The sequence below is a fragment of the Mobula hypostoma genome, chromosome 2, assembly GCF_963921235.1.
Source record: "Mobula hypostoma chromosome 2, sMobHyp1.1, whole genome shotgun sequence".
NCBI lineage: Eukaryota > Metazoa > Chordata > Chondrichthyes > Myliobatiformes > Myliobatidae > Mobula > Mobula hypostoma.
The window spans coordinates 142,614,075-142,640,882 of NC_086098.1; the positions used below are offsets into that span (position 1 = coordinate 142,614,075).

At 42.5% G+C, this 26,808-nt stretch overlaps 1 protein-coding gene across 3 annotated transcripts in view; it reads left to right on the plus strand.

The window, feature by feature from the left end:
• The first annotated feature begins 1,858 nt into the window (after positions 1–1,858).
• Positions 1,859–26,808, plus strand: part of atg5 (ATG5 autophagy related 5 homolog (S. cerevisiae)) — a 173,090-nt gene continuing 148,140 nt past the window's right edge. Inside the window, exons 1-3 of one of the 3 annotated variants that reach the window (XM_063040824.1) lie at positions 1,859–1,968; positions 2,448–2,602; positions 15,846–15,973. In XM_063040824.1, the coding sequence (XP_062896894.1) occupies positions 2,495–2,602; positions 15,846–15,973 (236 nt within the window). In that variant the 5' untranslated portion in view covers positions 1,859–1,968; positions 2,448–2,494. Of the gene's footprint in view, positions 1,969–2,139; positions 2,267–2,447; positions 2,603–15,845; positions 15,974–26,808 lie in introns of those variants that run through there. The other 2 variants (XM_063040825.1, XM_063040826.1) reach the window with 2 other exon arrangements.

Sequence of the window (26,808 nt, forward strand, 5' to 3'; positions counted from 1 at the left end):
ATCTGTTTCCCAGGGTTGAAATGTCTAATACCAGAGGGCATGTACTGAAGGTGAGAGAGGATAGATTCAAGGGGGAATGTGAGGGGTAAGTTATTTTTTACTCGGAGAGTCATGGATGCCTGGTATGATGGTAGAGGCAAATACATTAGAGGCTTTTAAGAGATGTAGGTTTTCTATGTTTAGATGGGCACATGAATGTAAGGAAGATGGAGAGTTAGTGACACGGTGCAGGTGGGAGAGATCAGTGTTTGGCTGTTTTTGATTTGCTTTTTAGATAGGTCGGCACAACATTGTTCCTGTGCTGTACTCTTCTATGTTCTATTATCTCATAACTGTGCACTAATACTTTTCTTTGGACTTCCTCTCATGATGCATCATGTCAGGGGATGTACCTACTTGGGCGACTGAGAAGGTTTGGTTTTTCCACCAGGATTCTTTCAAACTTCTACTGTAGGCGTCCTGTGGGGCTGCATTTCAGCCCGGCGTGGCAACTGTTCTGCTCTTGGATCACGCTGAGAGCTGCAGAGAATGGTAAACACTCAAGCCCTTCGCTTCTTTCCGTTCACACCATCTTCGCAACGTGTCGCAGAGTCGGGTCATCAGGCCAAGGGGTTCGAGTGGGCCTGTCAGGCCAAGGGATTTGAGTCAGGCCGTTGGATTGAAAGATTGGAGTTGGACTGTCGGGTTGAGTTGGGCTGTTGGGCTGCAGGAGGTGCCAGATTAGGTTTGGAAGAGCTGACCATGATGCTGCCAGCTACTCGGAGGCACCAGAGAGCTGGTGCGCGAAGGCAGTGTGTAGTGAAACCATGAGCGACTGCCTTGGATTTTGATTGCAATACCCTGTTGGACATGGTTGCCGGTGAGATAGCAGTGTCGCTTTGATTGTAGCGAGGACAAGACCTCAAGCTGGGGGCTTGCGTTGTAGCGTGGTGTCCGGGCTCAGTTGAAGGTGGCCTCTCCAGTCAGTGCTGCCCTCCAGCGTCGGATCAGTGGAATTACAGGCTGGACTGACAGGAAACATCAATTTGTGGGACTTGTTGCTCAGAGTCTTGGACTAAAAATGTATTTTTCTTACATGACTATGTTCTTTTTTTCCCTTACTTGGTATTTTGAATGCAGTATGTTTTTACAACTTGGCCCCAGAGGATACTGTCTCCTTCCGCCGTATCCATGTATGGTTTCAATAACATTTAAACTTGATTTGATTTTATTTTGATTTGAGAAGGAAGGTTAATGATATGGTGAAGGATGGCTGTCACACGTCGTCTGTACCTCTTCCTAGAGATGCTGCCTGGCCTGCTGCATTCACCAGCAACTTTGATGTGTGTTGCTTGAAATTCCAGCATCTGCAGATTTCCTCGTGTCACTCTAATTGTTCTCTCTTCTGCTTTCTGGAAGATAGAGGAGGCAGATGCCTAGCCTCAGGAATGGCTTCACCCCCACTACCATGAACCTTCCGCGATCGTCACTCCTTTCACAAACACGAGAAAATCTGCAGATGATGAAGGATCTCGGCCCGAAATGTCGACTGTACTCCTTCCTATTGATGCTGCCTGGCCTGCTATGTTCACCAGCACTTTGTGCGTGCTACCCCTTTCACATCCCCTTCCAGGCAGCGAAGCCACGTTCTCGGACTCTTAATGCTTCCTCTTCTGTTTTATTGTCACTTTCGATTTTCTTATTGCATTTTGCGCCATTTACCGTTGTAGCACACCGTTTGTTATGTGAGCAAGGAATTTTAATTGCATTCGGTGAAGAAACAGAACTGAAACGAATGGAGCCGTGCTCCGGTAATGAACCTTCCAAGCGGCGCGGGGGCGCTGTGGTGCGGCTCCCCGCCCCTCTTCCCAGCGTGCCGCTGGCGGTCACGGGGGGAAGGTCCGGGCGGGTGTTACGTACCGTGCGCGCTGAGTTTGTGAAGGAGCCACGGCTGCAGAGCTCAGGTAGCCGGCGGACGGGGCCGCTGAGGTATTGGTTGCACACGGGAGCTTGGGGCGCTGTTTGTGTGTGGTGGGGGTGGGCGGTCAGGTAACGTGTGGGCCGCAGAGACACGACGCTGAGGGGCACCGGCGCCCACCCACTGCTGGTCTGAGAGGGCCGGAAGCGACGGGGCGGGGCGGGGCGGGGCAGGGCAGGAGGCGGGGCGTAGGCCCGGGAATTGATCCTGGTTACGCTCCCCAATGCGAGACTGCTGGGTTTCCTTATCCTGCCGGGGCCCTGCTTCTCCTCTCCGTTCTCCCCTCACGGTGTAGCCATTTGTTACTCAGTACGTGTGCACCACAGTACCCGTCATTATGTCATTTGATTTATTGGTTGGGTGGTTGTATGCACAGGGTAGGAAGGACATGGGAGGAAGTGGGGTAGTTGATGGCTACAAGGGAGCAGTGGTGGGCGGTGCACTCTTAGATCAATGAGTACTCAATCTGTGTTTCTTTATCATCCAAAAGTTGCCAAGGTACACCTGTCTATATGTGTTGCATCAAATGTTGGAAAAATGTCAGATGACAGAGATGTATTACGAGACGTTTGGTTTGGAAGAATACCAACTTGTTTCACGCTTTCTCAGGATGAAATAACCGAGAGGGAAGCTGAACCTTATTATGTAAGTATAGGGGAAAAGTAATGCTTTGTTTGAAAGCTGGTTTGTGTGCATTTTGAAGTAACCAATTTAGACTAAATAGGCTAACTTTTTAATATTGTGTTTAGTAGCAGTGTTAACTTGTGAAATGTAAATTCTGTTTATAATTCTAAGATTTGAGTTTCTCAGTTATATCTGCTGAGTGGAACACTTTGTTAACAACTTAGCCCATTTTCCTTTGTCCTGAGGTTCTACAAATAAGCAAAAGAAAATAAAATTTCTGCTCATATTGTTTTCTATTTTAGTATTATGAAGTATTTCATTGGTTGGAAAACCCTAATATCTATTGAATTTTATTTCTGTTTTCTCTTCTGTCTACTAGTATAAATGGAAGTTATGAAGGACCAGTGGAGTCTGTTTATATTTTACCTAAGTTATCTGTTTCGGAGAGAGGAGATGATTACCATTAATCAGCTGGACAAAGGCAGTTAAACGTCAGGTTTAATCAAAAGCTATTGTAAACCAAATTTCTTAAGTTCTACCAGGTTTATTTCACTGGGGTTGAGTTTATTGTCCTGTGCACAGGTGCATTAATAAAATTACTTGCAGCAACATCACAGGCATGGAGCAGCGGTCCCCAACCACCGGGCCGCAAAGCATGCGCTACTGGGCCGTGAGCAAACGATATGATTTGGCGATGGGAGTCAGCTGCACCTTTCCTCATTCCCTGTCACGCCCACTGCTGAGCTTGAATGCACGCGAGGTCATGACCCATGCGTCATCCATGTCAGCGCGTGAAGGAGATCAACTCCGCGAGCTTGCAAATGACGACGGGCTGAAAAGTATGTTTGACATAACATCTCTGCCAGCATTCTGGATCAAAGTCAAGGCTAAATATCCTGAGATAGCCACGAAAGCACTGAAAATGTTGCTTCCATTTCCAACTATTCTCTGCAATGAATGCAACGAAAACTAAATTGCGGAATAGACTGGACATAAGGAACTCCCTTCGAGTATCGCTGTCTCCCATCACCCCTCGATGGGACCATCTTGTTGCAGGGAAACAAGCCCAGGGCTCCCCTGATTCAATGATATTGGTGTGTTGTTCATATGGGGAAAATATGTGCTGTGTATTTAATATCAAACGTTACTTTAAATGTTATGATGCTATTGACTTAGAGTTAAAAATACACTTGGACTAAGATGTTAACTGTCCCGTGCTATCACCAGTGGGATCATTAGTTGATCTGCCACCTGTCTTCAGGAGTTTCGGCCCGCTTATGATCAAGACTCCCTCGAGGTGGTGGGCCAGCAGTGCTAAAGCACCACCTCCCACTGGTGAACTTAAAAAATTGGCATCTACCTCTATCAGTTACTTCCATCCAACAGATAGTCTGCTCTTCAGGTGTCTATGCAACTACTGAAGGGTTTGGAGATATGTATACACTGTCTGACTATCTGCCCCTCTGGACATACTTGGTCCACACCCATGCTGACCCTTTCTCTGCTGCCTCAGCTACAGCCCTGCTGGTTGACTTGATCTCTCTTCTAGTGAAGCCAAGGTCACGCCGCCACTTCTGGAAAGTAAACGCAATAAACCCATGGTAGCCTACTTCAAATGTATAGCATGAGACCTTCCACCCTCTGTCTCTGCACTCCGATAGTAATTCTGCATACTTGGTTAACTTGCGCTCATGGGCTTCATCGATGTTGTCTTCCCAGGGGACTGCGAGTTCACCAATAACCACTTCTCTACTGGTGTCAGACCATACGATTATATCTGGATGCAATGTGGTGAAAGCTATTTGCTTCGGGAAACTGCCTTTCCCGTCCAGGTTGGCCTTTTAGAAATGAAATTGAGTGTATTAGCCACTTATCACCTATATTCCGGTCGTGATTAACCCCCCCCTCCACCTCCCGCAAGCAGAATTGCTAAAAACGATTTGTAGAAAAAAGTAGGCACGTACACACATAAGCAAGTCATGCATGCGCATTGGTTCCCGCGCAAGGATTCATGGTCATTGTAGTCTTTCTCGAGGTAAACACAGCATATTTGACTGCTACTCTTGTCCATTGGCAACCCTACCCCCCCCCCCCCAGGGTTGGCCGGTCCGCAAGAATATTGTCAATATTAAACCAGTCTGCAGCGCAACAAAGGTTGGGGACCCCTGGCATAGAGCATCGGATAAGAAGCATTCACAAGAAAAGCAGAAACCTGTACACGAGAGAATATGATTACAACAAAACAAAATCAAACTCCATTACAGTGCAAAGTGTCTCTTGTGTTCCTGTAGTGATTATACAGCAGTTGTGCAGGCTGGTTCAAGAACCAATTGGTTGAAGGGAAGTAACTGTTACTGAACCTGGTGGTATGGATCTTGGCTTCCATACTGCCTACCTGATTGTAACGTGTATGAAGGTGCCATTGCCCTGGATGGTGGGGGTCTTTTATGATAGAGGTTGATGGTTTATTCCTTGGGTGGGTGAGGAGGGGAAAGATTAAGCAAAATGGGTCTGTATTTATTTGAGCTAAGAAGAATATGCTTATTAATTTGAAACCCACAACATTCTTGCAGGGTTGATGTTTCTCTTGGCTCAGGCATCTACTGCTGGTGTCGCTATCTCAATGCAATGTAACCTTTGTTTTTACAGCTATTCAGGTTACAGAAATTTGCCCTTCAAAAATTCGCAGAACATTACCCAAAAATTTGACATGTGGCATAAAATTCATTTCCATGGAATTGGTGTGAAAGTAAATCATCCACACGGGTTATTCTTCAGCCTACGCAAATTATGTGACTATGGTTTGTTTAGACTGCAATTAAGCTTCCTTCTTCAATCAGCCACCCCACCCCGCCCTGCAATCTCCTGTATCACCAGGATCGCCTATATAAAGCGTTGTCATCCCAGATGGAGATGAGGAGTAATTTCTTAACAGGAAAGGTTTGTTCATTTGTTATGTGCCATGTCGTATGACATGGGCAATGGTGGTCTTTCCATGCCCGTGACTGTTCTTGGCAAATTTTCCTACAGAAGTGATCTGCCATTGCTGCCTTCTGGGCAGTGTCTCTACAAGACGGGTGACCCCAGCCATTTTCAATGCTCTTCAGAAATTGTCTGCCTAGCGTCAGTGGTCATATAACCAGTATGTGATACGCACCATCTGTTGGGATGTCCATCCACCACCTGCTCCCATGGCTTCACATGACCCTGCTCGGGGTGGGGGGAGGTGAGTTAAGCAGGTGCTACGCCTTGCCTGCTGAGGGTGACCCGCAGGCTAGCGGAGGGAAGAAGTGCCTTACACATCCTTTGGTAGAGACATATCTCCACCCCACCTGACATGAAAGGTAGCTTTTATGTGTATTTTGTTTAATTTTAGGATAGGAAGGGGTCTGGGAGGCATGAGATTTTTAGGGAAAGTGACACTGATGTGAAAGATCAGCCATGATTTTATTGATTGGTAGAACAGGCACAAATGGGTAAATGGTCTATACCTGCAACTATTTCCAATCTTCCATTCCATTACAATGCTAGCTTGAATGTTTTCCTATTCTGTGACCTCACTTTCGAATACTTGCCTTTGAGGGTCCCAGAGGTAATCCTCGCCTAATGGTGAGGAGATTTTCATTCAGCTAACCCATTGCAATTCCCACTTTATTATGCTATTAATTTTTAATTCTGATTTACATTTGGGCATGGTTTGACATGGAGTTCCAGTCATTGTTGATGGAAGAGATGCTGTTAACTGTCTTGATAGAGTATAAAGTTCAAAGTAAATTTATTACCAAAGTGCATTTATTTCACCATATACAACCTTGAGATTCATTTTCCTGCAGGCATAATCAATAAATCCAATAACCGTAATGGAATCAATGAAAGACCGCACCAACAGGGTAGGCAAGCAGTGTGCAGAAGTCAAGTTTATTGTTGTTTACTATACACATGTATACTGCCAAATGAGACAGCATTTCTCTGGACCAGGGTGTAAAACATTGTACTATACATAACACATAAAACATAATAACTTATGAAAGGATGAAATCTACAGATGGGTTACACATAAATAAGCTAAAATGCAGAAGTTAAATATTCTAAGGTACAGAGCTGATTAACTAGTGATACTTTGAATGCTGTGTACCATCCTGGGCATCCTTGTTTTTATGTATTGGAGTCTCTTGTTTGACGGTAGAAAGTCAGAGGATGATGGGTGGGTGGGATCCTTAAGGTCCCTGTGTATGCAGCCCTCCTGATAGATGTCCCCGATGGATGGTAGGGTGACCCCTATTATCGTTTCAGCTGTTCTCACAGTCCTTTCCGGTCTGATGCTCAGCTGCTCCCGTACCAGATGGAGGTGCAACTTGTCGGGATGCTCTGAATGGTGCTCCTATAAAATTCAGTTAAGATTGGGGGGGGCGGGGGGAGAAGCCTCACTTTCCTCTATCTCCTTAGGAAATGGAGGCGCTTCCTCTACTGCAAATACAAAAAGAAACGGGGAAAAAAATAAAAAAGTGATAAATAGAGAGAACTTGAGATAGTGCTTATAAGTGAGTTCATAGATTGTGGGAGCAGTTCAGTGATAGGGCGAGTGAAGTTACCCCCACCCGGATAATAAACAGTGCAGATCTGTGTATTCTCAAAATGAAGCTTAAAGATCATTAGACCATAGAATTAGTCCATTTGGCCCATCAGGTCTGCTCTGCCTCTTGATCATGGTTGATTTATTTTCCCTCTTAGCCCCAGTATCTTTTTCTCCTTGTAACCTTTGACGTCCTTACTAATTAAGAACTTATCAACCTCTGTTTTAAATATATCCAATGAATCGGCCTCCATAGTCAGTCCTCTGTGGCCATGGAGACGGGGGTCCTCTGTTGCCGTGGAGATGGGGTCCGGTGTGTCCCCAGGGTCCCATCTCCTTAAAGCTTTCCTTTCCGTGGTCCGTGTGTCGTTACTGTCCCTGCCACGGCTGCTCATTTCCCACATGGCCACACTCTGGGCAAAGTCGTTGCCTTTCGGGGTGCCCAATGAAATTTCCACCACCTCACCTCGATTCTCTAACCCTCGGGAGAAGACTGGAATCCTTCACCCTGTCTCTACTCCCAGTTCCCTGGCATGTGGAGGCTTTGCTGTCAGAATCACCAGGTTCATGAAATTTGTTGTTTTGCAGCAGTAGGACATTGCAATATATAATAGTAATTTTAAAATGGCCTATACATTACAGTAAGAAGTATATATAAAAAAATTAAATAGTGCAAAAAGAGAACAAAAAGTAGTGAAGTAATGTTCATGGGTTCATTGTCCATTTAGAAATCTGTTGTCACTGTCTTATGTGATGTCAGGGCGTCGAAGGATGTGGCGAGAAGGGAGGTGTATGTTGTGATGCAATGGTAGAGCAGACTCGATGGGCTGAATGGCTTAATTCTGCTCCTGTGTCTTATGGTCATTGACGTATGTGGCAGTGAATTCCACTGAATTACCACTCTCTGGCTTAAGAAATTCTTCCTTATCACTGTTGTAAGGAGACATTCTTCTACTGAGCCTGTGCTCTCTGGTCTTAGACACCCCTACGATAGGAACAAACCCCATCATATCCATTCTTTCTAGGCCTTTCACTATTTGATAGGTTTCAACTAGATCTCCCCCCGCCCCCCGCCGATTCTTCTAAACTCCAATGAGTACAGGCCCAGAGTCATCAAACACTCCTGATACGTTAACCCATTCATTCCTGGAATCATTCTTGAGACCCTTCTCTGGACCCTCTTCAATGCCGACTCATCCTTTCTTGGATAAGGGGCCCAAAACTGCTCACAATACACCAAGTGAACTCTGACCAATGCCTTATAAAGTCTCAGCATTACATCCTAACTTTTATATTCCAGTTCTCTTAAAAATGTGTGCTAATATTGCATTTGCCTTCCTTACCACTGATTCATCCTGCAGATTAACCTCTAGGGAATCCTGCACAAGGACTTAAAAGTCGCTTTGCACCTCTGGTTTCTGAATGTTCTCCCCATTTATAAAATAGACTGCGCATTTATTCCTTCTTCCAATGTGCAGGACCATGAATTCCCTGCACTCTATCCCATCTGCCACTCCTTTGCCCATTCTTCTAATCTAAGTCCTCTCAGACTCGCTGCTTCCTCAACACCACCTGTCCCTCCACCTATCTTTGTTTCATCTGCAAACATGGCCACAAAACTATCAAACTGTTGCATAAAATGTGAGGGGAAAAAAGCGGTCACAGCATTGATGCCCGCGAAGCACCGCTGGTCACTGGCAGCCAACGAAAACAGCCCCCTTATTTCCATTCTGTGCTCCTGCCAGTTAGCCAATCTTCTATTTGCTAGGATCTTTCCTACAATACCATGGGCTCTTATCTTATATGTGGCCCTTTGTCAAAGCCCTTTTGAAAATTCAAATAAACCACACCCACTGACGCTCCTTTGTCTATCCTGTCTATATTTCCTCAAAGGATTCCATCAGATTTGTCAGACAAGATTTCCCCTAAAGGAAACCATACTCACTTTGCCTTTCTTAAAGAATGGAGTGACGTTTGGAATTTTCTAATCCTCCAGAACCATGCCAGAAAGTGAGTCTTGAAAGATCATTACTTAATGCCTCCAGAATCTCTTCGGCTACCTTTTGCAGAACTCTGGGGTATAGTCTATCTGGTCCAGCTGATTTATCTACCTTCAGACCTTTGAGCTTCCCATACACATTTTCTCTAGTGATAGCAATTGCACTCACTTCTGTCTCCTGACACTCTTGAACTTCTGGCATGCTGCCAGTGTCTCCTGCAGTGAAGACTAATGCAAAACAGTTCGACTGCTGTTTCTTTCCCCCATTACTACCTGTAGTGTCATTTTCTTGCAGTCCAATATCTACTCTCACTTTTCTTACTCTTCATATATCTGAAAAACTTTTTGGTATCCTCTTTGATATTATTGGCTAGCTTGCCTTCATATTCATCTTTTCCCTCCATGTGGCTTTTTTCAGTTGTTTTTTGTTGGTTTTTAAAAGCTTCTCAATCCTCAAATTTCCACTAATGTTTGCTCTATTATATGGTGTCTTGCTTTTATGTTGGCTTTGACTTCCCTTGTCAGGTGCGGTTGCCTCATCCACATGTATACTGTGCCTTCTAAATTGTTCCCAGAAATTCCAGCCATTGCTGTTCTGCCATCATCCCTGCTAGTGTTCCCTTCCAATCAACTTTGGCCAGCTCCCCCCCATGCCTCTGTAATTCCCTTTACTCCACCTTAATACAGATACATCTGATTTTAGCTTCTCCTTCTCAAACTGGAGGGTGAATTCTGTCATATTATGATCATTGTCTCCTAAGGGTTCCTTTACCTTAAGCTCCCTAATCAAGTCTGGTTTATACATAACACCAAATCCAACCTTCCCCTAGTTTGCTTAACCATAAGCTGCTCTTAAAAAGTCTTTTCATAGGCTTTCTACAAATTCCTTCTCTAAGGATCCAGCACCTACCTGATTTTTCCAGATCTACTTGCATATTGAAATTCCCCCATGACAATTGTACCATTGCTCTTTTTACATGTCTTTTCTATCTCCTGGTGTAATTTGTACCCCCTCCGTGGCTACTGTTCGGAGGCCTGTATATAATTTCCATCGAGGCTGCCATTCCCAGCACATCCTTCCATAGATATGGGGCCCAAAACTGCTCTCAATACTCCAAATGGGGTCTGACCCAAAGCTTTAGAAAGCCTCAACATTATGTTGTTTCTTTATATTATATTTGGCTTCTTTAAATGAATGCCAAAATTGCATTTGTCTTCCTTACTACTGAATCAATCTGCAAGTCAACCTTTAGCAATCTTGTACTAGGACTCTCAGGTCCCTTTGCACCTCTGGTTTCTGAATTTGCTTCCTGTTTAGAAAATAATTTGCCTTTATTCCTTCTACCTAAGTACATGACTATACATTTCCTTACACTGCCCCTTCTTTGCCCAGTCTATTAATATGGAAATGGCAAAGAGTGGAAGTAAAGGGGGTCTTTCCTGGTTGACTGCCAGTGACTACTGGTGTTCTGCAGGGGTCCTTTTCATGTTATGTGTTAATGATCTGGATGATGTAATTAATGTCAAGTTTGTGAATGATGCAAGCATAGGTAGAGGGGCAGGGAGTGTTGAGGAAGCAGGGAGTCTGTAGAAGAACTTGGACAGGGTCTTTTTACCTTTGCACTCTCCTAACTACCCCCAAGGATTCCTCATCTTCTTGTCCTGTGTCACTTTTTTCTATGTATTTGATTTCTTTTTTTTAAACCAACAGAGCCACCCCACGCCCTCTGCCTACCTACCTGTCATTTTGGTACAGTGCGCATCTTTGGATATTAAGCTTTCAACTGTGATCTGCTTTCTGGCCTGACTCAGTGATGCCCACAATGTCACACCTGCCAATTTGTTACTGCGTTATTAGATCATCTACCTTATTCTGTATAATGCGTGCATTCAAATATAACATCTTTATTCCTGTATTCACCCTTTTCAACCTTGCCTCCACGTTACCATGTTTCTAAACTTTGTGTCTTTTTGTTTTATGCTGGGGATTTGTAACCTGTCCTGCCCTATCTTTCCTTTTTACCTTATCCTTACTTTTCCAAGCTGTTTAAACCCGACCCCTACTATACAGTTTAGACACACTTCAACCCTTCCACTGACTGCAATTTTGTCCAGTCATCTGCCTCCCCTTCCTCAGTCTCACCACACATTGCATCTACTGTATACCAACTACCCCATCCTCTGACCCATCACTCCAGTTTTTCTCCCCTCCCCCCACCCAGTTAGTTTAAACCCTCCCCAACAGCTCCAGCAAACCTGTCCACAATGATGTTGGTCCCCCTTGGTTTCAGGTACCCGTCCTTTTTGTACAGGTTATGCCTTCCCCAGAAGAGATCCCAATGATCCAGAAATCTGAAAGCCTACCCTACTTTCTGCACCAATTCTTCCGTCACACATTCATCTGCCAAATCATCCTATTACGCTCGCTGGCACGTGGCACGGACAGCAACCAGGAAATTAGTACCCTGGAGGTCCTGCTTTTCATTTTCCTGCCTGGCTCCCTATATTCTTTCCAGCATATCATCCCTTTTCCGACCTGTCATTAGTATAAATATGTACCACAGCTTTTGCTCATTACTTGCCCTTTAGGACGCTGTGGACCCGATCAGAGATAGCCTGGCACCTGGGAGGCAGCATACCATCTGAGTGTCTCTTTCGCGTCCACGGAATCTTCTGTCTGCTTCTCTAACTAATGAATTCCCTATCACCACTGTACTTCTCCCTGCCCCCCCGCCTTCTTTCTGAGTCACGGATCCAGATTCTGTCAGAGATCAGGTCACTGTGGCTTCCTGCTGGTAAGGTCTTTTTCCCCACCAACTATCCAATGCGGTCCTTATTATTGAAGGGAATGGCCACAGGGGGAACTGACAGCCACCCAGCTACCTGCCTCCTGCAACTTGGGGGTGACTACGGTACCCCCTTGTAGTCTGCCTGTTCCTCCCATATGAGCTGAAGGTCATTCAGCTGCAGCTCCAGTTCCCTAACACAGTTTCATAAGGAGCTGCAGCTGGATGTACTTCATTTAGATGTGGTCATCGGAGACTGGAGGTCTCTCAGAATGTCATGTGAAGGACATACCACTGACCCTGTACCCATTTTCACTGCACTAGCTATGCACTAATAGACAAAGTAAGAAATAAACTTAACCAGAAACTTACCTTGCACTTGGTCTCTTCTCGCCAAAGCCTCAAACTAACTCCTCTAACTCTGGTCCACTACCAATAGCCACTCTGTCTAAACCTAACTTATTTTATTGGACATTGCCAATTCTCTAATAAATCACAATGACTGATGTGAGGGAGCCAAAAAGTCCCAAAAAGCCCTGATTTCTTTTTAGCGTAGCAGTCAAAGTGACACTATTACAGCTTGGGGCATTCCAGAGTTCAGTTCCAGCGCTGTCTGTTAGGGGTCTGTACGTCCTTCCCGTGGAATGCTTGGGTTTTCCCCAGGAGCTCTGGTTTCCTCCCACAGTCCAAAGATATGCTGGGTAGGTTAATTGTTCATTGTAAATAGGCTAGCATTAAATTGGTTGTTGAGCTGGGCGGCTCAAAGGGTGGAAGGGCCTATTCTGCACTGTATCTCAATAAAATATAATAAAATCGAAATAAATTAAAAAAAAAAATTAAGGCTGTTGTTTTGGGGTACTTGGAGGCTCATGATAAAACAGACCAAAGTCAGCTTGGTTTACTTGGGGTGGGGGCGCGGAGGGAATCTTGCCTGATAGGGGATTGGGGCTGAGAGGAAAATTAGATCATGATGAAATGGTAGAGCAGACTTTATGGGCCAAATGGCCTAATTCTACTCCAATATCTTATGGTCTTATAAATCTAGAATTCTCTGAGGAAATAGCAGGCAGGATAGACAAGGAATCAGATGTTTATTTGGATTTTCAGAAGGGGCTTTGAGGAGGTGCTGTACATGAAGTTGCTAAACAATATAAGAGTCCATGTTATTACAGGAGAGATACTAGCATGGACAGAAGATTGGCTAACTAGCAGAATGCAAAAAGTGAGAATAAAGAGCTTTTTCTGATTGGCTGTTGGTGACTAGTGTTGTTGTTAGGTCCGCTACTTCTCACATCAGGTGGAATTGATGCTTTGTGGCCAAGTTTGCCAAGTGTTTGGATATAGAGGCCTAAGCAGAGATCGATAGGTTCTCAATTAGTAAGGGTGCCAAAGGTTGCAGGGAGAAAGAAATGGAATGGGTTCGAGAGGGAAAATAAATCAGGCATGATCGAGTGGCAGAGCAGACTCGATGGGCCAAGTATCCTAATTCTGCTACTATGTCTTATGGCTATAGAAGCCAGTCTGCAGTCAATTTGATTCATTCCATGTGTGATATTGGGGAAACTTGAGAGGGCTTGCTCTCCAGAATCAGCTGCATCTCATTCCAATACTAATGTAATACTAGCATCCACTGATTATAATCCACAAACACACCAGTCTTGCTACCAATTGCCTATCAGGCTGCTTCCAGTCAAAAGGAAAGTGTTAGAATGTATTGGTGTCAGTGCTGTCAAAAAGCATTTACTCACCTGCTTAGCCACACTTGGTATTCCTTTCATCAGGGCTACTTGATTTCGGATTTTATTGGGGCCTCTTTCAAATCAGGACCAAAGATTTGAGTACCAGAGTGGGAGCGAAAATGACTCTATCATTTGTTACATGACAGTAGGTGCAGCATGACATTAAAGACAATAGCTTAAATTAGTGGGCATCAAAGGGAAATGTTCCATTGAGTGGTGTTATACTTTGTTTAAAGGAGGATGGATGTGGTTATTGCTGGTCTTTCACCTCTACATTGAGCCTTGAATTCATGCAACCATATTTGCGTGCCTTATCATTGATCTTTACAGTACTGTCCATTACCATTTCTTGGACTGAGATTTTGGCTGCATCTTCCTTAAAAAGTGTTTTCCTCTACAGCATCATCATCATCATTATCAGGTGCCTTGCCCAGTTTGAGCTTTGACTACCATGGCCCACACACTCCTGTTTTGGGTCAAGTTGATCAGTTCATTGGTATTCATTTCCAGTTCTCTGTCTGCTGTCTCTATCATCATTTGTCTTTGTTTTCCTCTTGCTTTCTTCCCTTCAATCTTTCCCATCATTACTGTGCATTCTAACTCCTCTTTCCTAATCACATGTCCAATGAAGTTACGTTGCCTTTTCATGATATAATACATTATTTCTGTTTTTGTGTTTGCTCTGTTCATGACATCTTTGTTAGATAATTGTTTTGTCCATAATATTCTTTGCATCCTCCTCAAAAACCACATCTCTGCTGCTTCAATTCATTTCCTCATGTTTCCTCTACAACGCTGGTCAAAAAAGCCAATTGGGTGTTTTAGATCTAGTATTGTGTAATGAGATGATTAATTAATCCTGTTACTTTTAGTGAACGGTGATTATAGTGTGACTTGAATTCATAAAAATCAAGTGATTTAGTTCATTCTGACAGTGGCGTTGTAAATGTTTGAAGCATACTAGGAAGGCATGAGACAATTTGTCTGTAATGAACTGGAAATTCCTCATTTACACTCATAACTTTTAAATCAGTGGCCTACTTCTGTTTATGTTCTCGTGCTCCTTGAAGACTTGCACAAAATACTCATCTGTCCTTGTCTTTACTTGGTCCACCCCACAGTTTCTTTTCCACTTCCTATAAAGACTTCAGATGCTAAATTTCTAAAGCAGAAACAGGAAGTGATGGAACAGTTGCAGATTAGAATGCATTTGTGTGAGGAAAAGTTTGTTGTTTTCTATCCACCGCTTCTTTCAAATTGATACGATTTTGCTTTCTCTCTGACAAAAAGTCTGCAGTGTGAACCTTTTTCTATGGATGCCACTTGACCTGTTGAGTCTTTCTAGCATGTTTTGTTCTTATTTTCTCTAAGACTTGTTAACTGCCATTTTCTACTCATACACTCAGCTTGTATTTTCTTTTTCGCTTCCCCATCAGCTTCCAATATTCACCCTGTTTTTTAACTCGCCTAAAGCCTCAGTGGGCTTCCTTTTCTCATCATATTTTTCTGCCTCCTTTGTTATCCAACAAGCTCTGACTTGGTTTCCTTACCATTGCTCCTCTGCAAATGTTCTTCCACTAACACTTGGCCTATCTCTTGTCTTGTAAGCAGACCTAGAAATGCATTTGGTTCAACATGCAGTTTCTTCCAAGTAGTGTTCAATGGTGATAGAATTTTTCAGTGGTGTAATAGTCCTTTTTTGCTTCATAAAGACATTGGATACATTGGTGATTGAGTTGCATATCTGACATTGAGGCTGAATGAAGCAGAAAGAATATTTTGGCTTTGCACTTCACTGATGCAAGTCCTGATCAATGTAAAGAACTTGTGTGACTTGGAAGGGTTAACTGAAAAGTTGAGCTGAAGAGACGGTCACACAGAGATGTCTTTCATTAAAGGGTACATTTATTTCTCTATTGTTTTACTTGGATGGCAGTGTTTCAGATGTTTGTTTAAAAATAATCACTTTTATATTCTAACCCAAATTTAAGTTGATTTAAATCTTGAAATAGAAGGTAAATTTTTGTCATCAATGTATGTGGTACCAAATGGATAATGTTCTGAGTATTTCTCTAGCCACTGCTGCTACATTTTCTAAGTATTCATGAAAGACTTCAGTGTCTTCTTTTGAAGCAAGCAACTTTGTAACACTATAACTTCTTTCCAGCTGCTTTTACCGAGAGTCAGCTACCTGATGCTCGTCACTGACAAAGCTAAAAAGCACTTCCAGAAAGTTATGAGACAAGAGGATGTGGGAGAGATGTGGTTTGAATATGAAGGTGTACCTCTGAAGTGGTGAGTTTGTAATTGATGCTGAGTGTAACTGCTCCATCCACCAGTAACAGATGCATCTTAATTCTGAAGAAAAGGTGTTAATTTTTGAAAACTATTTCATAACTGTCACTTGCAATATTACTGTTTAGAACACGTTCTTCACCCATTTAGTCATGAAGTTGCTCATACTTTAATCTGCAGTATTTTGGGTGTATTGAGCTTGTATATTCTAGATTTATTAATATTAGAGTTTGGAAAAAATATTGCGTATGAATTGTGGGTGGGGGGGAGAAGTAAAATGAAATTTGGGATCTTATCGATGTTTCCTCTAAGTTGATTTAATGCTGTGCAGTGAGAAACTGTGCTCAATGTACTTTGAAGCCTGAAAAGATTAGGAAATGAATGTTCAATATTCCTGTTTAATAGATTGACTCTTCAAGTTATTGAAGTAGATGGAGGATTCAGTTCCATCTATTGCTTCTAAGTTATTTGAAATTAGGGGTACTGAACATGTGATGCTGTTAGAAAAGCTGGGCAGTTCCTTTAGCACTTCCAGTTGATTTTGGAAGGGATCGTTCACTGATTTAAGTAATTTGTAGTTTCTGTATTGAATGAATAGGGTCCTCAAGGGCAACCATCAAGACATGTTTTCCACAAAAAGAGACTGGAAAGGACGCTTATTTGAGAAAGTACTTGTCAATGCAAGCTAGCTAAATGATTTCAAAGTTCAAAAAGTTTGAAGTAAATTTATTATCAAAAGTACATGTATGTCACCATATTCAGCCCTGAGATTCATTTTCTTGTGGGCATGCTCAATAATCCTATAGAATAATAACCAAAAAAAGTATCAGTGGAAGACTGCCCACCTATGGTGTTCAACCAGAGTGCAGAAGACAACAAACTGTGCAAAAATATAAAAAGATGAAATAATAAATGAACAATAAGTAGTGAGAACATGAGATTAAAAGTCCCTGAAAGTGAGTCCATTGGTTGTAGGAACATTTCAATGATGGGGCAAGTGAAGTTGAGTGTTTTCAGATGGACAGGGAACAAAATACTTGTATTTCCTTAGGGATCAATAGAATGCACTGGTAGGAAGCTGCAAAACAGAAAATATTGAGATATGTTGGGACGGTCACAAAATAGCCACTGCTCTAAATACTGTCCTTGCGCATCTGGAGAAGAAGGATGCTTATGTGAGAATGTTGTTCTTGGACTACAGTTCAGCATCAAATACCATAGTTCCATCCAGGATCAACAAGAATCTGAGACCTCAGCCTCCAACCCCCCCAACCTTGTGCAGCTGGATCTTGGACTTCCTGTTATATCGCCAGCAGGTTGTAAATATGGGCTCCTTCACCTCCAACCCTCTGAGTGTCGATACAGGAGCCCCTCAGGGCTGTGTACTGAGTTCCCTCCTTTACTCCCTGTATACCCATGACTGTATCGCCACCCACAGCTCCAAACTGCTAATTAAATTTGCTGATGGCACAACATTGATTGGCCTTATCTCAAACAATAACAAGATGGTCTACAGGGAAGAAGTCATCTCTCTGACACAGTGGTGTCAAGAAAACATCCTCTCCCTCAATGTCACTAAAACTAAGGAGCTGGTTGTGGATTACAGGAGGAATGGAGATGGGCCACCTATTGACATTAATGGATCTGGGGTTGAGAGGGTAAGCAGCTTTAAGTTCCTCGGCATCCACATCACCGAGGACCTCACGTGGTCTGTACACACTAGCTGTGTGGTAAAAAAGGCACAACAGCGCCTCTTTCACCTCAGACAGCTGAGGAAGTTTGGTATGGGCCCCCAAATTCTAAGAACTTTCTCCAGGGGCAGGATTGAGAGCAGGTGTGTAAAAAGGGCTCGTAGGATCATTGGGGACCCAAGTCACCCCAACCACAATCTATTCCAGCTGCTACCATCCGGGAAGCGGTACCACAGCATAAAAGCCAGGGCCAACAGGCTCCAGGACAGCTTCTTCCACCAGGCCATCAAACTGATGAACTTGCGCTGATTTGAGTATTACATTGACTGTTCTATTTATTATAAATTACAATGATTGCACATTTAGATGGAGACGTAATGTAAAGATTTTTACTCACGTACGTGAAGGATGTAAGAAATAAAGACAATTCAATTCAATCTGAAAACAAAGATTGTTTAAACATGAGATTCTACAGATGCTGGAAATCCAGAGCAGCAACACAGAATTATGGAGGAACTCAACAGGTCAGACAGCAACTATGGAAATGAATAAACAGTCCATGGTTTGGACTGAAACCACTCCTGATGAAGGGTTTTGGCCCAAAACGTTGCCTGTTTACTCCTGAAAGTTCGGTAAGGTCCTTTGGCGGAGTATAAGAAAATAGCAGTGTACTTCTTGGCTCTTCTTATTTTGTGGAATTAATTTCATTGGCTCACTACCCTACTTGAAACTGAAAATCTTGAAATGAATAATGTTGGACATAGGAGATGAAATGGGAATGGTGGAGACACTTAGCAAATGAGGCAGCATGACAAAAGTGAGCGATGGAGTTAATGGGACAAAGAAGAGAGTGGAGAAGGTTTGTATCATTTTACTGGTACAGTGGTACTTCATTAGCAATTAGTATATAATGTATGTTTCAATATCCATTTTCAGCATTGAATCAATTGGTGTTCTGGGGGAAATGCTTGAGTGATGTATTGGTGTTCTCATTTCACAACATCTTCTACCCCACCATTAAAAGTCTACTGAGTGGATCTCTCGTGCAAGATGATTTTTTAAATCTACCTTGTCATGGCCCCTTGCACTTGACTTGTCTATGTGCATTGCACTTCCTCTGTAACTGGAATATGATACTGTGGTTTCTGCTACTGCTTGTTCCTTGCTGTATTTTTCTTTGGAATGCTAAATAAAGCTTTTCACTCATTACACATGACACTGATAAAACATTACTAGTATTCCAAACCTTCTAAAGCCAATCATTACTTTTAGAAGTATGGTCACTATTTTCCAAGCAAGAAAGGTTGCAGATCATTTCCATAAACCACAATGGTAAATTTTGAGGTGCTCATTAAGGAAGAAATATTGTTTGAAACACTAAACAGCTCTGGGGGAAAAAAATTCCCTTTGCATCTTCCAAATAACCTGAAGGATTTTAATTTTTTTTTTGCATCTATGACAATTAGTTCTGGAACTTGAGTTCAAATTAAAAAACTAATAATAAAACAAAGTACATTAGTGTCATTTGTCTATTTAATTTCAGTAAATGTTGGAATGCCTTGAAAATAATAGAAATATTTGTTTCTAATCCACTGTGCAGTGTTGTATGATTCTAGTAAGTTCTTTAAGAATTCCAAAGTTAGTATGCCTTATTGTAATAATTTCCATTAATAAGTGTTAATTAAAGATGCACAATCCTGAAATGACCCATTGCATTAATGAGAGGGTACTTGTGCATAGATGTTGAGGCTTATTTATGTAGACTTGATGCTTAACACTAGACTTGAATGAGGTTTATTTTTACTGACACTTGTGGTAATTTTTTTCTAGTAGTAGTGCAGTGCAATACATAAAAATGATAATACATTACAATAAAATGCATCAAACAAATATTGCAGAGAGAGCAGAAGAGTGTGGTAATGTTCATGGACCATTCAGAAATCTGATGGCAGAGGGGAACTTGTTTTTAAAAAACTTTAGGGTCTGTGCAATCTCCCTGATGGTAATAATTAGAAGATCACTGCAAGAAGGTGCTGGTGGCACGTGGTGACATTTTGCAGGCTGCTCACCAAACTTCGAGATTTACCTCTTCTGAATTGCTATCATTGCAATCTGTGGTCTGTATTTTCTGTCTTAAGTAACATAGTTTTAAACTATCTCAACTAACTGGCCATTGTATAATATACTGAAGGACCCGACTCTCAGAAATGCTGGTACGTCACTTCTAAGAGGATGAAGATAAAATGTCGTGGCCGGAAAAGAGGGAGAAGGGGAGGACTTTCTGCTGTTTTGGTCTGGCTTAGTGTAAAATATCCTCTATCCTGTATCTTGTTAGCAAATATACAGTCTCTGGAGAATAAAACAGAGGTCCTAAGGGCAAGATTACTGTATCGGCAGGAAATGAGAGATTGTTGCCTTCTGTTTCATGGAGATATGGCTCACCTCAGACACACTGGATATGTTAGCCAGACCTGAGAGTTTCTTAATACACTGGATGAACTGGACTGCTGATTTGAAGAGGACAAAAGGTGGGGCCCTGTGTTTCATGATATATTCTTCATGCTCTTCGGACGAAGTGGCCTTACCAGATTCCTGTTCCCCAGACCTGGAACATTTAATGATTAAGTGTCATCCATTCTGCTTATCGAGAGAATTCTCCTCTGTGATCCTGACCATAACTTACATAAGGCTAGGGTCTAATGTTAAGCAGGCACTCCAAGTTTTGAGTGTCGCAATTAGTGAACAAGGAACCACCTACCCTGACACCTTTCAAATTCTCGCCAGGAATTCAATCTGGCATGTTCAAGGACTCAACAGAGGATCTGAATGAATACACCATGGTTGTCATGGTCTTTATAAAGTCAATTGTGGATGAGTGTGTTTCCCACAAAATTATTTAGTCTTCCCTAACCAGAAATCATGGATGAACCAAGAAATGCATAATCTGCTGAGGGCTAGATCAGGACTGGTGGCCAATTAAAATAAAAGGTCCAGGGATGACTCCTGGAAAGCCATGTTAATTTCAGACCAAACTGGAACATCAGAAGGATGCTCAACAGCTGGGGCAGGGCTTGAATGCTGTCACCTCCTACATAGTAAATCTAACTGACAAATGTGACAACAAGGTTTCACTCCCAGATGATCTTGCTTTGATTGTCAGAACATGGAGGCCTCATCACAAACTCCCACAGCCTCCAGTGGACCTGTGATTTTGGTCTCAGGCCAACATGAGAGTATCCTTCAGGAAGATGAACCCCCAGAAAGCATCTGGCCCAGTCAGGGTACCTGGTTGTGTACTGAACACCTGTGCTGATCACTGGCTGGAGCGCTCACTGCGATCTTTAACCTCGTTTTGGCGGTCTGCAGTACCACCTGGTTCAAGCAGGGTTCAATCATACTGGTGCCCAAGAAGAACATGGTAACCTCTCTCAGTGACTGTCATCCAGTAGCACTTAATCATCTGTGATGAAGTGCTTTGAGAGGTTGGTCATGAAGCATTTCAACTCTTGCCTAAGGAGGGACATGGACCCACTCCAATTTGCCTACCATTGCAACAGGTCAACATTAGATGCCATTTCATTGGCTTTCAACTCAGCTCTGAAACAGCTGTACAGTGAAGATGTGTACATCAGGATACTCTTCATTGACTACAGCTCTGCATTCAATGGTATCATCCTTTCAAAGCTAATGGAAAAGCTCCAGGATTCAGGCCTCAATACTGCCTCATGCAACTGAATCCTCAATTTCCTCACTTGCAGCTTTCGGTCAGTTCAGATTGACAGTAACATCTCCACTATTTCCATCAGTACAGAAGCATCACAAGGCTGTGAGTTTAGCTCCCTGCTCTACCCACTTTATACTTATGACTTTGAGACTAAGTACAGCTTCAAAACCATATTTCAGTTTGCTGATGGCCCCGCTGTTGTGGGCCAAGTCAAAGGTGGTGAAAAGTCAGCACTTAGAAGAGAGATTAAAAACTTGGCTTAGCTGTAGCACAACAACGATTTCTTACTCAATGTCGGCAAGACCAAGGAGCTGTAGTTCTTTATTACAGGAGGAGGAAACCAGAGGTCCTTGAGCCAACCCTCATCAGGGATCAGAGGTGGAGAGGGTAAGCAACTTTAAATTCCTTGGTGTTAAGTTAGAGGACCTGTCCTGAACCAGCACACAACTGATGTTACACAGAAGGCATGGCAGCACTTAGAAATTTGCAAACATTTGGCATACTAAAGCTCCTATTGATGTGTGACGGAGTGTTTACTGACTGATTGCATCGTGGCCTGGTATGGAAAAACCTATGAAAAGTAGTGGATACAGTCCAGTCCATCACAGTAAAGCCCTGCCCGTCACTGAGCACATCTATAAAAAACACTTGCAGGAAAAGAGCATCCATCATCAAGAACACCGACTATTGAGACCAGGCTGTCTTCTCGCTGCTGCCATCAGAAAGGAGGTACTGGAGCCTCACAATCCACACCACCAGGTTCAGGAACAGTTATTACTCTGCAGCCATCGGACTCTTGAACCAGAGGCGATAACTTCACTTACCTCAACACTGAACTGTTCCCACAACCTATGGACTCAGTTTAAAGGATTCTCCATGTTCTCAATATTTATTTGCTTATTATGCTTTTTTTCTCATTTTGTATATGTAGAGTTTGACTTTAGTGCATTGATTGTCTTGTATTGTGTGTGGTTTTTCATTGATTCTATTGTTTCTTTGTATTTACTGTGAATGCCTGCAAGAAAATGAATCTCAAGGTTTTATGTGGTGATATGTACAGTGCTTATTAAAATATTCACCATCCTTTGAAGTTTTCATGTTTTATTGTTTTACAACATTGAATCACAGTGCATTTAATTTAGCTTTTTAGACACTGATTAACAGAAAAAGATTGTGTCAAAGTGAAAACATATCTGTACAAAGTGATCTAAATTAATTCCAAATATAAAACACAAAATAATTGATTGCATAAGTATTCACCCAGCTCCCCCTCCCTTAATATGACACTAAATCATCACTGGTGCAGCCAGTTGGTTTTAGAAGTCACATAATTAGTTAAATGGAGATCACCTGTGTGCAGTCAAGGTGTTTCAATTGATTGTAGTAAAAATACATCTGTATCTAGAAGGTCCAACTGCTGGTGAGTCAATATCCTGGTAAAAACTACACCATGAAGACAAAAGAACACTCTAAGCAACTCCATGAAAAGGTTATTGAAAAGCATAAGCCAGGAGATGGTTACAAGAAAATTTCCAAATCACTGAATATTCCTTAGAATACAGTTAAGTCAGCCATCAAGAAATGGAAAGAATATGGCACAGCTGTAGATCTGCCTAGAACAGGCTGTCCTCAAAAACTGAGTGACCGTGCAAGAGGGGGACTAGTGAGGGAGGCCACCAAGGGACCTATGACGACTCTGGAAAAGTTACAAGCTTCAGTAGCTGAGATGTGCAAGACTGCACATACAACTGTTGTCCGCATGCTTCTCCAGTTGCAGCTGTATTGGCGAGTGGTAAAGGGAAAGCCACTATTGGAAAAAGGCCCATGAAATCTGGGCTAGAGTTTGCTAGAAGGCATGTGAGAGACTCTGAAGTCAGCTGGAAGAAGGTTTAATGGTCTGATGAAATCACAATTGAGTTTTTTGGCCATCAGACTAAACACTGGCGTAAGCCAAACTTTGCACATCATCAAAAAGACACCATCCCTACCGTGAAGCATGGTGGTAGTTACATCGTGCTGTGGGGATGCTTCATTGCAGCAGGCCTTGGAAGGCTTGTGAAGGTAGAGGGTAAAATGAGTGTAGCAAAATACAGAGAAATCTTGGAGGAAAACCTAATGCAGTTTGCAAGAGAACTGTGACTTGAGAGAAGAGTTGTTTTACAGCAAGACAAATGACCTCAAGCATAAAGCCAAAGTTAAAAACAATGAAGTTAATGTCCTGGAGTGGCTAAGTCAGAGTCCAGACCTCAGTTCAATTTAGAATTTGTGGCTGAACTTGAAAGTGGCTGTTCACTCATGATCCCCATGCAACCTGACAGAGCTTGAGCAGTTTTGTGAAGAAGAATAGAAAAAACTGCAGTTTCCAGATGTGCAAAGCTGATAGAGACCTATCCACACAGACTCAAGGCTGTAATTGCTGCCAAAGGTGCATCTACTAAATACTGACTTGAATGGGGTGAATACTTATATAATCAATTATTTTGTTTAATAATTGTAATAAATTTTGACCAATTTATTTTCACTTTGACACGAAAGTTTTTTCTGTGATCAGTGTCAAGCCAAATTAATTCCGCTGTGACTTGAAGTTGTAAAACAATAAAACATTAAAACTGCCAAGTTGGGAGGGGTGAATACTATTAATAAGCACTGTATGTACTTTGATATTAAATTTACTGTGAGCCTTGAAGATGGTACATGCTGGATGTTGTGGGTCCTTAATGATGGTTGCCACCTTCATGGATGCATTGCCTTTCAAGATGGCCTTAATGGGGAGGGAGGGGTTGGGGGGGGTTGATGCCCATGATAGAACTGGTTGAATCTACAACTCTGCAACTTTTTCCACTTATTTGGATTGGCACCACCACACCAGATGGTGATGCAGCCAGTTAGAATGCTCTCCACGGTACACCTGTAGAAATATGGCCAAGTGTGGCGCGTGACCAAGTGGTTAAGGCGTCGGTCTAGTGATCTGAAGGTCGCTAGTTCAAGCCTCAGCTGAAGCAGTGTGTTGTGTCCTTGAGCAAGGCACTTAACCACACATTGCTCTGTGTGGGTCCTAGTACCCTTCCCTTGGACAACATCGATGGACAACTGCCGGTCTTCCATACAACCTTTCCCAGGCCTCAGTCATCATCTAAAATTGATGGACAGCCGAAGAAGAGAAGAAGTAGTAGAAATATGCTTACATCTTTGGTAACATAACTAAAGTTCCTCACACTTCTAATGACATTTTGCTGCTGGCATACACTTTTCATAATTGCATCAATATGTTGGGTCCAGGATAGATCTTCTGAGATGTTGACACCCAAGAACTTGAAGATACTCAATCTCTTTATGGCTCTCCCCTCGATGACGACTGGTGTGTGTTCTCCCCCAGCTCTCCTTGGTCACACTAATAGTGCAAGGTTGACATTGCAACAGCTTCCAATTAGCCAATCTATCTCACTCCGTACAAGTTGGAGTTGTAGTTACCGTGGTCATTAAAAATCCACTTAAACTATCCAAACTGTATACAGAGACATTAGGTTTGAGCATAATAAATCTGTTTTAAGTGGTTGACTGCACGGTGAAATCTTGTTGGAATTGACTGAGGACAAATTATTTGGCCTTGGCATTTCTAGGGTAGGGGCAACTTTGTGAGTGCTCTTTTAATTGCTGAGAAATGATCACATGCGGAAGTGAATTTGTGTGATTCTTACAGTGATAATTGGGCTTGTTGGAACACACAAGATGCACGTGTTTCTCGTGCGGTTTTGTGCATATTGTCCTTGCTTTTACAAGTTCACCAGTAGATGGTGCTGAAGCATAGCAATAACGTGCTGGCAGTACAGTACAAACTTTCCATTAATCATTTGTGGGTAGAGAAATAAATACACACTGTCCCAGACAATGAACATCTGATTTACGAACAAGCTCCCATAATATTAAATTCAGAAGTCCAGCATAGGTAAGTTTTTATTCCAATGAACACCAGAGTTATTCTGTGGCCTTCTATATATTGGCGAGACCTGACGCAGACTGGGAGACCGCTTTGCTGGACACCTACGCTCTGACCGCCAGAGAAAGCAGGATCTCCCAGTGGCCACACATTTTGGTTCCACATCCCATTCCCATTCTGATGTGTCTATCCACGGCCTCCTCTACTGTAGAGATGAAGCCACACTCAGGTTGGAGTAACAACACCTTATATTCCGTCTGGGTAGCCTCCAACCTGATGGCATGAACATCGACTTCTCTAACTTCCGCTAATGCCCCACCTCCCCCTCGTAGCCCTTCCGTTATTTATTTTTATACACACATTCTTTCTCTCACTCTCCGTTTTCTCCCTCTGTCCCTCCTTCTGGGTCCCCCTGCCCCCTCCCCCCCAGTCTTTCTTCCCGGACCTCCTGTTCCATGATCCTCTCATATCCCCTTTGCCAATCAGCTGTCCAGCTCTTGGCTCCATCCCTCCCCCTCCTGTCTTCTCCTATCATTTTGGATCCCCCCCCCCCACTTTCAAATCTCTTACTAGCTCTTCCTTCAGTTAGTCCTGATGAAGGGTCTCGGCCTGAAATGTCGACTGTACCTCTTCCTACAGATGCTGCCTGGCCTGCTGCGTTCACCAGCAACTTTGATGTGTGTTGCTGTCTCATTTTAAGTAGTTTTTTTATTCATATCAAGCCTTCTGTACCATTAATAAGTATTATAAAGAAATGGTTACCGTAATTGAGCATTTTATCCATTTTCTGACTTCTGGATAAAATCAATTTGAGGACAAAATTGGAATATGTAAAGTGCTCTTAAATTTCTCTGGCATTTGGTCAATGAATGCAGAATCTTTATATTTCAGTTTATTATTCCTGCCATGTGACCTAGATGAGAGTTTATTGCAATATTCTTTGAAAGCTTTGTCAATCTTGGCTTGCTACAAGTTGAAAGCTGTGGCAGACAATTTTAAAAAAAAAGCTAGAGTAAATGGTATGAAAAATCTCCTACACATACATAGTTTGTCCAGGCCCAAGTTGTGATCAGAATTAACCTTTATTTTTAAGCTTTAGATGCAAGTGACTCCCATGTTATGGCCATTAAGGTTCGGGAAATTTGTAGAACTAAGAAATCACTGCCCAAAAATTTGAAATTTTGGAATACAATAGCTTTATGGAATTCGTATGGGGTAAAGAAGTAAATCAACACTTTTTTCAGCTCTCTTGACGTATGAAAAGGTGAAGCAGCTATGTTCAAAGTACATTTATTGTCAAATTATGTGTAATATACACAACCTTGAGATTAGTTTCCTTACAGGCAGCCACAAAGCAAAAAAACTCAGAAGAACCCATTTTAAAAAAAACACTGACAAACACCCGATGTGCAGAGATAAAAACAAATCATACAACAATAAAAGTAAGCAAATACAGTGGTGCTAGAAAGTTTGTGAACCCTGT